A 14,451-nucleotide genomic window follows, 5' to 3' on the forward strand; every position below is an offset into this window, starting at 1 on the left:
TGCCAGAAAGCTCCTGAAAAGGACTACACTAGGAATGCTGAACTATTGGCACTTCAGAAAATGGACTCTTGGGTACAAGTTTCTGACCTAACATTGCTTAAATGATCAAGGAACTTATCAATGAACTGAGTCAGAATTTCTTCAAGACTTTTTTGTCCATAAGCTGACAAACATCATGAATGCTAACTGCTTGATACAAGATCAAGAATTACTAGGAATGAATAAACTGAATTAAATAAAATTTAATTGTGGTTGCTTGGAATATGATCGGTATTATTTTTAATGTTCAAAATTTAATGAATAGATGAGGAAGCCTTTTTTCTTAAGCTATATCTAATTCTCAACTTAGATTATGTTTTTATAAACTTAAAATGATATTTGATCTTAATAATCTACTCACTATTCAGAAGCAAATCGTTTTACGTATTTTTACTTTTCAGGACAATATTGGTAATTTTCATGGGTTCAATAAGAATCTATATTCCTTTTTATCAGAATGTAATTGGACAAACCAACTGTGCAACCAAGGCCATACCTGGAGTGCCTTATTTGAGATGATTTTCATGTAATCAGTTATGACAAACCTACTACTAAGAAATATATGTGGAACCAGGCTGGGCGCAGTGGCTCAGGCCCATAATCCCAGCACTTTGGGAGACAGAGGCGGGCGGATCACGAGGTCAGGAGATCAAGACCATCCTGGCTAACACAGTGAAACTCCGTCTCTACTAAAAATCCAAAAAAATTAGCAGGGCATGGTGGCAGGCACCTGTAGTCCCAGCTACTCGGGAGGCTGAGGCAGAAGAATGGCGTGAACCCGGGAGGCGGAGCTTGCAGTGAGCCAAGATCACGCCACAGCACTCCAGCCTGGGGAACACAGCCAGACTCCACTTTGAAAAAAAAAAAAAGGCAATATATGTGGAACCAATACTTACATAGTGCTGCCAGGAAACTGTCCTGTTATCTAACTTACAGGGTCCCTGTGTCATAAGTGGTAAAGTCACTTTCTAGCAACCAGGGACCTTGGCATATTTGGAGGCTCTCAAAAAGAAAAAAATTCACCCCAATTTATAGGTACTACAGGTGAAATTTGGTAGAGAACGTATTGGGCTCACTTTCCTGACGTTAGAAGAACAAATAATAGAATTTTTAAAAATCCAATCAAAGATTCCTTATGAAAATTTATAGACAGAAATCAATTCTGTAACCTTAGTAGTTGTTTGATAATATAATGCTCTAGGTTTTCAGAGCAAACTCAAGTTCTTTGTTTAATTAACATTCTTGCTGCACCTAACTATTTGGACCAACCCTAATGAAGCCAGATTTTATTTTGATCAAGAATATATTCTGAAAATATTTATGGTCACATGTGGGGAGACTATCAAAAAAACTCACCCAAAACTTGCAAATAAGGCAAAAATACTGGTACATCTTTAAAATATCTATGTAGAGACTGTCCAAGGGAATGTACTTAGTTCATCTCATTATTTTCTATTAATAAAGTCATAGACTCAGGTTGCTTCTTAACCTGACTAGATTTTTGTCCAGTAAAGATGCAAACAGGAAGTATCACTGGAGAGAATGGCTTCAGTAGTTGGAGAATCATCCGTTTCACAGGTCTTCCTGTTCCCCACTTAATTCTAGAAAGGGACAAAATCATCTCAAACTGATGCTAAGCTAAATGGAGCTCTAAGTTTTCCTGTTTCAAAGCTCAGAAAGTAGTTTAAATGACCTCTTCCTATTTTAAATAGGCTAAAATAAATAGCATCCTTATTTGTGCTAACAGAACTTGCTATTCAGAAGGGCAGAAAAAATGCTATTAATTTAAAAGAATGGCTTGCCAAATTTTTGTCATTTATGATGGATAACTTCACTGATGGATGAACTACACAAATCTCCATAATAATTTCCAGGAAGACAAGATATACACACACACACACACCCCATTATATACTAAGAGTACTTATCAAAGAGTAGAATCAAATCTATAAAATAGCAATGTGCTTTATAAGGGAATATCATTTAATAGCAAACATTTTAAAGTTCGATAGGGATAAATGAATGAAAATAAGCTCAAACAATGAAATATATCTGGCAATGTTCTAATAAAAATAGCATTATATATACTAACATACATTACTATTTGACCTTCACCACATGTATAGTAGGTATCTCCCTATTAACAAATGAGAAAATAATCTCAGAACTTGTTAACAGAACAATTACCAACTTGATAAGTAGAGCAAGAACTCAAACTCATGTCTGTGCCTGGCCAGAAATGGCACAGTGGCTCGTGCCTATAATCCCAGCACTTTGAGAGGCCAAGGTAGGAAGATTGCTTGACAGCCTGGGCAATATAGCAAGACCTCATCTCTACGAAAAAATAATAATAATAAAATAAATTAAAAAAAAATTAGCCGGGCCTAGTGGCACGTTCCTGCAGCAGCAGCTACTCCAGAGAGTGAGGTGGGAAAACTGCTTGTGCTCAGGAGTGCAAGGCAGCAATGAGCTGTAATGGTGCCACTGCACTCCAGCTGGGGTGACAGAGCGAGAGCCTATCTTAAAAATAATAATATCCCAGCCAGATGTGGTGGCTCACGCCTGTAATCCCAGCACTTTGGGAGACTGAGGCGGGCAGATCATGAGGTCAGGAGATTGAGACCATCCTGCTAACACGGTGAAACCCTGTCTCTACTAAAAATACAAAAAATTAGCCGGGCGTGGTGGCGGGCGCCTGTAGTTCCCAGCTACTCAGGAGGCTGAGGCAGGAGAATGGCGTGAACCCAGAAGGCGGAGGTTGCAGTGAGTCGAGATTGTGCCACTCCACTCCAGCCTGGGTGACAGAGTAAGACTCCGTCTCAAAAAAAAAATAAAAATAAAAAATAAATAATAATAATATCCCATTTCTGAATGTGTGTGTCTTAATGTATATATGTACATGTGTTAAGTATGGAAAAGAAAGTCTGGAAGAATACACCAAATTAAAAGCAGTGGTAATCTCAGGAACAAAAGGGTAGAGAAAGAAGACTTTCCATTTCTGTATACTTCAATACTTTTATAATTTAAGTGAGTGAAAAGAAAATGTTATAAACTTTAGAATTAGAGGTGGGTTCAAACACTGACTATGTGATTTGGGGCAAGTACTTAAACTCTCTTGGATTCCTTATAAATTGAAAAAACTTATCCAAATTAGAAGAGATAACAAATACAACACTCCTAGCACAGTGCTCCCTCTACTCTCCTGTGTAAAAGCAGGCAATTAAAATTAAGAACTGGTGATAATGAGAAATGTGATAGGAATGTAGAGAAGGAAAATATCACAGATTAAAGTAGTTATGGAAAATTTAAAGAAGGTGGGACTTGAACTGAGCTTAAAAAAAAGGTAGAGTATTAATAACAAAGTTTGGGGAAAAGGCTTACCAAAATAAATGAAATAATCAGAGTAAATACACAGGAAGGAGAATGAGATGTACAAACATGTGGCCCAGTGCCTAACACAAAGCACATGCTCAATAAATATCTGTTAAAGTAAATGAAAAGAGGTACAGATTAGGGAATAGAAAAAAATAAGGTTGCTTAGGTAGGAACGGTCATATTTTAGAGATCCTGGAAATCAAAAGAGAGATTAGATTCAATGCAGTTGTCGATGCAAGGCTTCTAGAACTGGAGTTACCTGGCAAAACCACATTTTAGGAATATATAGTCTGGCAGTAGTAAGCCAGATTGACAGGATATAGACTAATTAGTCAGTTATAATGAATAATTAAGGCATATACATAGACGTATGATACATATAACATACATCACAGAGATAACAATATATCATTACAGACTGTAAATGAGATGGGCAACTGAACAAAGGTGACAGCTAATTAGAGGGAAATATGAGTAAAATACTGGTATACCAAACTTCCCTAGTAATTTTGGTTAGCATTTGTAGTTAAAAACAAATACACACATAAACAAATTTTGAACTACTTCTCAATAATACAGTAAGAATCAATTTCCTACATGCAAACTTACCTGATCCTCTTGAAACAAAACGCCTTTCTGAGCATTTATTCGCTTAAACAGATCCCCTCCCTCACAGTAATCCATTACTATGTAGAGAGAGCCATTTTCTACAAAATATAAACATTACAGTCCACTTTTAAAAACGTACATCAAAAGCATGGCTAAATTAAAAGTACTTAAAGGCTTACTAAAAAGCAGCTGCTGAACAAAAAACAGGAGCATACTCAAAAGAATTAGGGCACAAAGCAAAGGTATACTGGTCACAAAGATTGTATAATGACTTAGGTTAACAGAAAACTCCATCATTAATGATTTCTATTAAAAATACACCATTTTATTGAATAGTGCTGTTTACATTGACCTAAACATCTCTGAAATATAAACAAAATGCAGATATACTTGATTTCATTCAATAAATACAATTCCTTAAATGTCACATATATCACGTTTTTCCACCAATATATCACATCAGAGACGGGTTATCTTAGTTTTCCGACTGGCTATTAATTCTCTGCTTTGTTTTATCCACTTTAATCACTTACTTATTAAACAAATACAATAATAAGTGTTGTGATCAACTCTGAGGATTCAACAGTGTATAGAATATAATAGGACACAGTTTCCACCCTCTTGGAGCTTTCTTTAATTTTATGCACTTTTTAAAAAATTGCATATGATTTGTGAACAAACATGAAGATGGGCACTGCCCCATCCACCTTTATGTCTTGGTCCACAGAGAAAGGTACTTCTGTGCTTCTTCCTATGGATAGAAAGGACTACAAGAACACTTCTTTTTTTATTTAGGCTTTTTTTTTCTTTTAAGAAAAAGTGTCTCAATATTTTGCTCATGCTGACCTTGAGCTCCTGGGCTCAAGCGAACCTCTCGCCTCAACCTCCCCAATAGCTAGGACTACAAGCCCATGCTACTGTGTCCAGCTTAGAAGAACACTTTAATGATTCTTTCCATCCCTTACTTCTTAAGTAAGGAAGAGTGGCCAATATCACTTTTAACATTTTCTGAATCACTACATAGTACTGAGACTATCACAACTCAAAGAACAGTTTTCCTTGTTCTCACTTCTTTTACTCTCTGTGCTATGGCCTTATTTCCAGCAGCATTTTTTTTTTCTTTTGAGACAGGGTCCAGGTTAGAGTGCAATGGTATGATGATGGCTCACTGTAGCCTCGACCTCCCGGGCTCAAGCAAACCCCCCACCTTAGCTTCTAGAGTAGGTGGAACCACAGGCACGCACCACCACACCTGGCTAATTTTTTAAATTTTTGAAGAGATGGGGTCTACAAACACCCTATGTTTCCCAGGCTGGTCTCAAATTCCTGGGCTCAAGAGATCCTCCCACCTCAGCCTCCCGAAGTTGCTGAAATTACAATTGTGAGCCACCGCACCCAGCCTCCAGGAGTATTTATTTTTTATACTTTGTGGTGACATTCTTGTCACTCGTAGTGCACGTATCTTCTTTTGATCTACTATTTGTAATGTGCCACTGGGATAAGAATCTATACAATAAAGCTAATTAAGAATCTGTATGACTTTTTATGATTGACCTGGAAAGATCATCCAAATATACATATGAGAAATTATAATGTGAAAAAAACTCCTGACAACTGTATAATTCACTATTTATAAAATATGTATATAGATGTTATAATGTATGTAGCACAAGAAACAAAAAGCAAAAAATTACATATACTATGCTATCATTTATGTTTGACATGAGCATGTATTCTTCTAAAACTAAGAGAAATAATAAAGCCTTATTTTTAAAATACGCTACCCCTTTTGAATCACACAGATGTTTCTATGTGAAGCAGTCAATATAAATCCAAAACATCTGCTGGAACATTTGCTCAAAACCTTTTAACTTGAAATATTAAAATTTTGTTAACAACAACAAAAAAAGAAACTAAAGGATAGATGCCAGCAGAAAGATAAAGGAAAATTCAAGGTCCTGAAAAGGAAGAGTTGGTTAATTTTGTACTCTTTCACATGAAATATAAATCTTCATTTCACTGCCAGCATAAAAAATACAGTACCTTGTGACATAATGTATTAATTGAATCACATTTTTATAAAAGTAGAAGAGACTTATAGTAGACACTGAGTTCATCTGGGAATGTAGTAACTTTAGCTCTAATTCAGACTCTGAAACTGGTATGTGATATGTCCCTGAGTCATTTCAATTATCTTCTACTTTCAATCTCGATTATCTGTTTTTTAGTTTACAGAAATTTATAATAATGAGAATATTTGGGTAGGACTTCAATAAACCACTTTGACCTGCCTTTAGAGAAGCTTTGCCTTATCTTAATACCTGCATTATTAAATATAATGCATATAGTTCCAAAACAGCATTATAGCTATAATACTTTAAGAAACTGAGAAAACTTTCAACATACCTCACTATTATAATAGTGAGGTACAGAGGAGCATACTGAGTGAGGATACTTTCTAAAGATCAGAACATTTTCTCAGTGGTAGTGGTGGCAGCACTTTACAGGAAGTTTAGTTTAAAAATATGTAAATTACTGTTCTTGCTCTGTCCAAATTCTTGTACTTACTGCATTGCTTCTTTTAAAGCAATCACTAATAACAGCCAGTATTGAATTATACAGGCACAGTTGGGAGGCTGAGGCATAAGAATCACTTGAACCTGGGAAGCAGAGGTTGGAGTAAGCTGAGATCATGCCCCTGCACTCCAGCCTGGGCCACTGGGCCAGACTGTCTCAACTAAAAAAAAAAAAAAAAAAAATGCAGGCACGATATCAGTATTGTCCTTGAATCAAGCTGATATTCATAGGCGTATGTTTCTAAGCAAAAATGATATATTTTTCCTAAGAATGCATTCACAAAAAGATTTATTAATGTCTTAGGATTTTTTAACTCTCTCGCATAATTTATCTGACCTTCAAATGATTCTCTATACTGGACAATATTTGGATGCTTCATATTTGCCAATACTGCAACTTCTCTCCTTGATTCTTCTCTTTCTTTACTGGACATCTTAAATGGGAGGAAAAAGAAAACAGTAAATGAAACCATTAATAAACAACCTAAAAGTCCATCAATAGGTGAGTGGTTAAAACATAATAGTATTAATACAGTTCAATCAACAAAATATAGCAAGAAGTTAAAAAGAATGAGTTGAATCTGTAAGTAGAAACATTTAAAGATGTCCAAACTAGATTAGGTTACAGAACGGCAAGTATATTTTTCTAAACACATAAACATAAGCACATATCATAGAAAAAATCTGAAAGAATATATAGGCTATTCTGATATTAGTGGGAATAAAGGAGTCTTTTGCTTTAGGTTATCGATTACCTTTTTTTTTTTTTAAAGAAAATCTCTAACAATGAGCTCTACTGTAACTAAACTATTACTCATGAAACCAAACTAAAAATATACTTACTCTTGAGATGTTAATTTCCTTGATAACATACTGTCTGCCATCTTCTGTAGATTTAACAAGAATGGCTTTTCCAAATGAACCTTCTCCAATCTTCTGCAGTCTAACATACTTCTCCATGATTCTTTTTCTAAGGCATCCTTACAGATATGCTAGACATTCAAAAAACTAACAAAAAAGATAAATCATTTATAACATGAGATAAAACATTATAACATCATAACAATTTTAAGGTTTAATTCAAATTCTAATTCTTTGGTGATTTGCTAACATTTTAAAAAAGGATATTTAATATATTTACTAAAAGTTACACTTTATATACTTTACTAGTACAACCTAATTACATCTAAAAAGAGAAAAAAATGTGATATTTTTATTTTATAAGAATGCTCTGGAAAGCCAAATACTGCATATACTTAATGTATGGAGAGAAAGGCAAACTTACATGAATTAATTAGTAGCATTACTTTATTTTCTCCAAAAAGAATGAAAACCTAATAATACACTATTTCTTGAAGTTATTTAACTCATCCCCTCTTATTCAACATTCGTTTAAAATGTTTGCTAGTATAGAACAATTTTGGATAGTTTTTGTACACATATTTTAATGTGCTTATTGTAAGGATCTCCTTTGGATAAATTGTGAATTCAAAGAATATGCCCATGTTAAGTATGGCTTTCAAACATATAAGTGTCTTAACGGAAATGTCTATTAATATGAATTTAGCCAGTAGTGCCTGCTACTAGGTACCCTCATTAACACCAGTTATTATTTTTTGTATTTAGGGAGATGTTTACTGTAATGTCATTTATAATAACAAAACACTGGTTATTATTTATTAAAATCTTTGAGAAGCAATAAAGGGTAATAGTTAAAGAACACTAAAACTTTAGAGTCAGAGAGCTTAAGTTCAAATCTTAGCTTTATCACTTATTTGTTATGTAAATTTAGGCAAGTTACTTATCTTTATGTGCTCAGTTTGGTCACACGTAAAATGTGAATAACCATAGTACATATTTACAGAACTGTTGGAAGAATTAATTAATGTAAGAATGTACTGAAAACAGTACTTGGCACATATGAGCACTGTGTCACTATTTGTCGTTGTTACTCCTTACGTCTAATGGGGAAAATGGTGTTTCATTTTATTTTAATTTCTTTTGCTTACCAGTGAATTTGAAAAATTCTTCCACATTTATTGAACATTTCTTCTTTTTTTTATTTAAGACAGTCTCACTCTGTTGCCCAGGATGGAGTGCAGTCACGCGATCTCCACTCACTGCAACCTCCGCCTTCCAGGTTCCAGCAATTCTCCTGCCTCAGCCTCCCAAGTAGCTAGGATTACAGATGTGCGCCACCACACACAGCTAATTTTTGTATTTTTAGTAGAGACAGGGTTTCGCCATGTTGGCCAGGCTGGTCTTGAATTCCTGACCTCAGGTGATCTGCCTGCCTTGGCCTCCCAAAGTGCTGGGATTAGAGGTGTGAGCCACCATGAGCAGCCACATTTATTGAACATTTCTATTTTTTCCTCTTTTGAACTATTCATCCATGTTCTTTAATCATTTTATACTGAGTTAGTCTTTAATTTGTAAAAACTCCTTATATAATGAAGTCCTTATCTGTCATAAATTATTTTCCCTTATATCCTATTTGCCTTTATTTAAGTATAAAAGATTATTTTGATATAAACAAATGTATTAATCTTTTCTTTATATTTCTGCATTTAGTATCACACTTAAACGCTTACCATACCAAAAAAATTGATTAAGGTCATTAGTATCTTTAGGAATAGTAATTTCAAAGGAGTGGTAGTTTCAGGAGAAGCCAGAATACAATAAGCTAGCTAGTGAAAGTTGAAAAAAGTGTAAGAGTCATAAGAGCAATAATGTGTACCACCTATTGGCAATGTCACCCTTATTGTAGACATACATGAATTTACTATGCTAATCTGAAACTAATACACATTTAATTCACCTAGCTTGCTCTTTTTTATTTCCATTCATAGCAGGCTTCCAACGTGTGATTCCTTTCCAGGAGAAAATAAGTTTGTAGCGAAACTCTTCGTAAATTTCTGTGGCAGTTTACCACACTTCTCATCATAAATTTAAAAATCCATGTTCTCATCTCATCCATCAATGCTAAATTTGTTTTTAACTTTATTTTGCCTCTAAAAATGATCCAATCTCCTTAAATGACAAACATCATATTCTGTGCCTGCAAGACCAGACCACAGGCCAGAACTCAGCCTGTGGTAGCACTGATGAGGTAAGTATGACTCATGAAATTTTGTGAGAAAGAGCCTTTCTCTACCTTAGAAAACAAGAATGCCTTTAGCAATTTTATGAGAAACAAGAAATAAACCATTATTATAGCATTTTAGCATCAGTGAGTTAAAGAAGAAAAGTTGTTCCAAATATATTTTCAAGCCCAAGTTGTGTTAACTGGCACAATATAATGGCTATCTGGGCACCAGCCACAATTTAATGATTTCTCCAGAACATGAATGTTTAATATATTACATTACTATGCTACTTACAATAAAAAATCAAGATAAACTCATCTTAGTAATCTAAATTTCATAAATTAAATTAAATAATAGCCATATAATGAGATTTTTTCACAGTCATCATTATTCTGTGACTTTTTGCCAAGAGACGGAAAACAAAATTTGTCAGTTTGGACATTCCTTAAAATTAAGTTGCCAATTCCTTTCTAGGGACCACACTAATAAGATAGAAGCTCCAAAAGTCCCTAGTGTTGCATTCTACTGCCAACAACATTACTGAACATTGTGCTTCTAACTGTATAAAGCAGACCTACTGATCCTGTTAGTAAAGAAAGATGACTCTAATTGCCATCAAATATGTCAAATGCAGACACTTTTCTGAACAACAAAAGACTTGTGGTAGATGACTTTCAGGAAAACAGACAAACTCTCCTTTTTTGTAATGTCAGTGTACTTTAAAGGAAGTAAAAGGAAAAACATGAAAAAATAGATTACTTTCAGCATCTTACAATATATTTAACTGAGCTACTTCCTAGTAGTGAGACTTCTCAACTGAATTATAATTCCATAGATTTTTTTCATACCAAATGAAATAGAAAACAATAACAAATTGTACTACAGGCTTCCACATACAAAATCATAACTTATAACTGAAGGAACATACGAATCCTGTTGACTTCAGTATTGTAATAAACTCAAATTAATGTTTGCCTTTTCTACCATTCAGTTTCCAACATCAAATGAAAATCACAACACCAACTTTATTCACTCTATAGTGTTCTTAAGGTCTCTAATAATTATATCAATTCAATCTCTGTAATACATATCTGATCCTGAAGATAAGCAACAAGGAAAAAATCAGAGACTTTTTTGATATTTGAGCTTTCCAAAGAGTTATGTCATCTAATAAAGCAATGAATTCAGAATCAAGAGACAAGACTAGCTACATAATCAAAAGCTAACCACCTGCCTTTTGTGGACTTCAGTTTCCTTATCTAGAAACATGAAAGATTTAAACCTAATGCCATTTTATAGACCTTACCAATTCGACTAGTCTATAACTCAAGGACAAGAAAATTAACAAGTCAGAAAATAGATAACGTCAACACTGTTTAGAATTGTACTCTTAGCCGCAAAGAGTAAGAGTGATGGGGAAAGCCATTCCATCAAAAAAGTAAAAGAAGTCATACTAATTTCTTTAGCCTAATTATTTAAAAAGTAAAAATAAATAAACTGTAATCTACAGTTCAGCATACTAGATTGACCCGTACATATTTACCTCTACTACTTCTCCAAACCTAACGGACATGACTTTAAACGGATTACCAAAAAGGCAGAACAGAAGAGAAGGCAACAGCAATACAGTTCTGGAAGCTGGCAAACACAAAAGAACACGCAGCAACTGACTAAGGAGACTACAGAAAAGCTGTACCTTAAGCCAGCAGTGGGAAATAAGTCAGAAACAAGTCAATTCCCACCACAAACTAGCTCAATAATTGGAAGTACTGGGGCGTCTAAGAGTGAGGATATTAGGACTCAAACAGGATTAGTTAAGAGCTTGTGTAAGAAGCGTCAGACACGTAGTTTGCTTCCTCCACCTCTCCCAGTCAGATAAGTACTCCTCTCCCATCTTGAAAGAAGACCACAGGTATCTCTGGATTGGGTACACCAGGCATAACTAAGAATGGAAATCCCATCCATGATCTAGGAGATTAAGTCAAAGTCTACATAATAAATAGTGAGACTCTCTTTCAACCATGATGGTGTCCTTAGTATCAGATCACCCCCACCTTCCAAAACAATTTAAAACATGAATAAAACATATAAACAGCAATGCATTGAGCGGCTATAATCACCGAAAGGTGGAAACATACTAGTGGGTTCTACCTTCATCCCAGCCTTTTCCCTGAAGAGAGTTTCCAAACTGTGCTACAGTACAATGGAGCTCAAGTATAAAGCAGCAGTCTTGCTGAGGAGAGAAAGCGATCAGAGCTCAGGGCTACCAAAATCCTGGAGAAGAGGAAAAATAATAGAAGGAGTCCAAAAATCTACAGTAAGTTTTGCTCCTGTTATTCTGTTCCTAAGCTGTGCATACATGGAGGAGGACTGAAACAGTCTCATCCTAACAAAGCCTAAAAGCAACCATGGATAACATCAAAGTTATTCACTGATACTTCATCAGACTGCCAAAACAAAACTAACAATTTTTACAAGATACATGTTTCAGAGCCTCTAAGACTTTTCATTCACAATGTCTAGTATCCCATCAAAAAATAATGATGCACATTTATTAAAAAAAACAGATACAGACTCACAAATGACTCAAATATGAAGTTACCAATAGAGGACCTGAAAGTAACCATGATTAATTAATATGTCTAAGAAACTAAGATAAAAGATGGATAAAACAAATTTTTTTAAAAGATGGAGAATTTCAACAAAGAATTAAAAATTTTTTTAATTTTTAATTTTTTTTGAGGCGGAGTCTCACACTGTCGCCCAGGCTGGAGTGCTGTGGCGCGATCTCGCCTCACCGCAAGCTCCGCCTCCCAGGTTCACACCCTTATCCTGCCTCAGCCTCCCAAGTAGCTGGGACTACAGGCACCTGCCACCATACCCGGCTAATTTTTTTGGATTTTTTTAGTAGAGATGGGGTTTCACCGTGTTAGCCAGGATGGTCCTGATCTCCTGAACTCGTGATCCGCCCACCTCGGCATCCCAAAGTGCTGGGATGACAGGCGTGAGCCACTGTGCCTGGCCTCAAAATTTATTTTTAAAAAGTGGACATTCTAAAACTAAAATATAAAATATTGAAATTAATAACTCAATCATGGATTTATGGCAGACAGAACACAGCAGAAGGTAGGATTAGTAATCTACAAAATGAACCAACAGAAAATATTCAACAAAAAAAACTGAGAGAAAAACATTAAAAAAAACAACAACACACACCGGGATTGGCGGCGGAGGGTGTGGGGGAGAAAGAAATATATAGGAAGACTCGCTATCATAAAGATTTTCATTCCTAATCTCTACAGTTGATGCTGTCCTAATAAAAACATAAGCTTTGGGGCTGGGGGTGATTAGACAGGCTGATTTTAAACTTAACACACACACATACATACACACACACACACACACAAAAGAAGAACAGCCAGAGAAATACTGAAAAAGAAAGGCAATGAAGGAAAATTTGTTTGGCTTAATATCAAAACACATTACAAAGCTACAACAATTATGAAATAGGCAAATCACAGGAAGTCCAGAAATCAAAAAACTTTTAAAACTTGGTGAATAATCATGGTGACATTTCAAATCAGTAGGAAAAAAGATGAATTTTGAAATAAAAAGTTCAAAGCCAAGAGTGAGACAACCAGGTAGCCATGTGGGGGAAAAAAAAGTTAATTTGTTTCCCCATTTTACACCAATCTAAACTCTAGATGCTAAAACACTGAAATGTAAGAAATAAAAGCATAATAGTAATAAAATAAAACATGGGAGAATGACTTCTATCTTAGAGTGGGTAGCTTAAGCACAACACAAAATCAAAAAACCTTGAGGGATTAATATGACTAGACCAATATTTTAGCTATTACAACGATCTCATTTTTCTAACAAATAAAAAACTCGTACATATTTATAAGACCAAAAAACACAACAATCCAAAAGAAAAGTGGACAAAGGATATGAAGTTAAACTTTAACACCGAGAATGGATACAAATTATGTTAAAATGTGCCACGACACCCAATCTCCTGTAAAACGATATACAATTTTGGCCGGGCATGGTGGCTCACACTTGTAATCCCCGCACTTTGGGAGGCCGAGGCAGGTGGATCACCTGAGGTCAGGAGTTTGATGACAGGCTGGCCAACATGGTGAGACCACCATCTCTACTAAGAATACAAAAAATTAGCTGGGCGTGGTGATGCAGGCCTGTAATCCCAGCTACTCGGGAGGCTGAGACAGGAGAATCGCTTGAACCTGGGAGGCAGAGGTTGCAGTGAGCTGAGATCACGCCACTGCACTCCAGCGCTACACAGCGAGACTCCCTCTCAAAAAAAAAAAAAAAAAGAAGAAGAAGAAGAAATACAATTTTAAAATACAAGGGGTAAGTTTTATGTTATGTATATTTAACCACAATTTTTTTAAAAAAGTACAAGAGATGGCATATTTCATCAATTATAATGACAAAATTCACAGTTGATTATTGTACTGTATTGTGGGAGAATAGCAGGAAACAATATGGTGGGACTATAAATTGGTACAAGTGCTAAGGAAAATAATTTGGCAATATCTACCAAAATTATAAGGGTACAGAAACTTTGATCTAGTGATTCAATTTCTAGGAATTTACCCTATAAATATTTCCAAATGTCGGAAAACAAAGTATCTACAAAGTTATCCTCTGCAGCACTGTTTCTAATAGAGCAAAATGTAACCATCCACATACAGTCGACATAGCAACTTTTATACTGATATAATTTCTCAATACACTGTTAG

At 35.2% G+C, this 14,451-nt stretch overlaps 1 protein-coding gene across 20 annotated transcripts in view; it reads right to left on the reverse strand.

Moving 5' to 3' along the window:
- NEK1 (NIMA related kinase 1) overlaps nt 1-14,451 on the reverse strand; it is a 223,970-nt gene that overhangs the window by 205,064 nt on the left and 4,455 nt on the right. For 19 of the 20 annotated variants that reach the window (XM_063723724.1, XM_024245861.3, XM_054554703.2 and 16 more), the window contains 3 exons: nt 7,443-7,607; nt 6,937-7,033; nt 4,024-4,121 (listed from right to left, as the gene is read on the reverse strand). In XM_063723724.1, the coding sequence (XP_063579794.1) occupies nt 4,024-4,121; nt 6,937-7,033; nt 7,443-7,559 (312 nt within the window). In that variant the 5' untranslated portion in view covers nt 7,560-7,607. Of the gene's footprint in view, nt 1-4,023; nt 4,122-6,936; nt 7,034-7,442; nt 7,608-14,451 lie in introns of those variants that run through there. The other variant, XM_054554706.1, reaches the window with a different exon arrangement.

This window comes from Pongo abelii, chromosome 3 (genome assembly GCF_028885655.2).
Source record: "Pongo abelii isolate AG06213 chromosome 3, NHGRI_mPonAbe1-v2.0_pri, whole genome shotgun sequence".
In the NCBI taxonomy this organism is placed as follows: Eukaryota; Metazoa; Chordata; class Mammalia; order Primates; family Hominidae; genus Pongo; species Pongo abelii.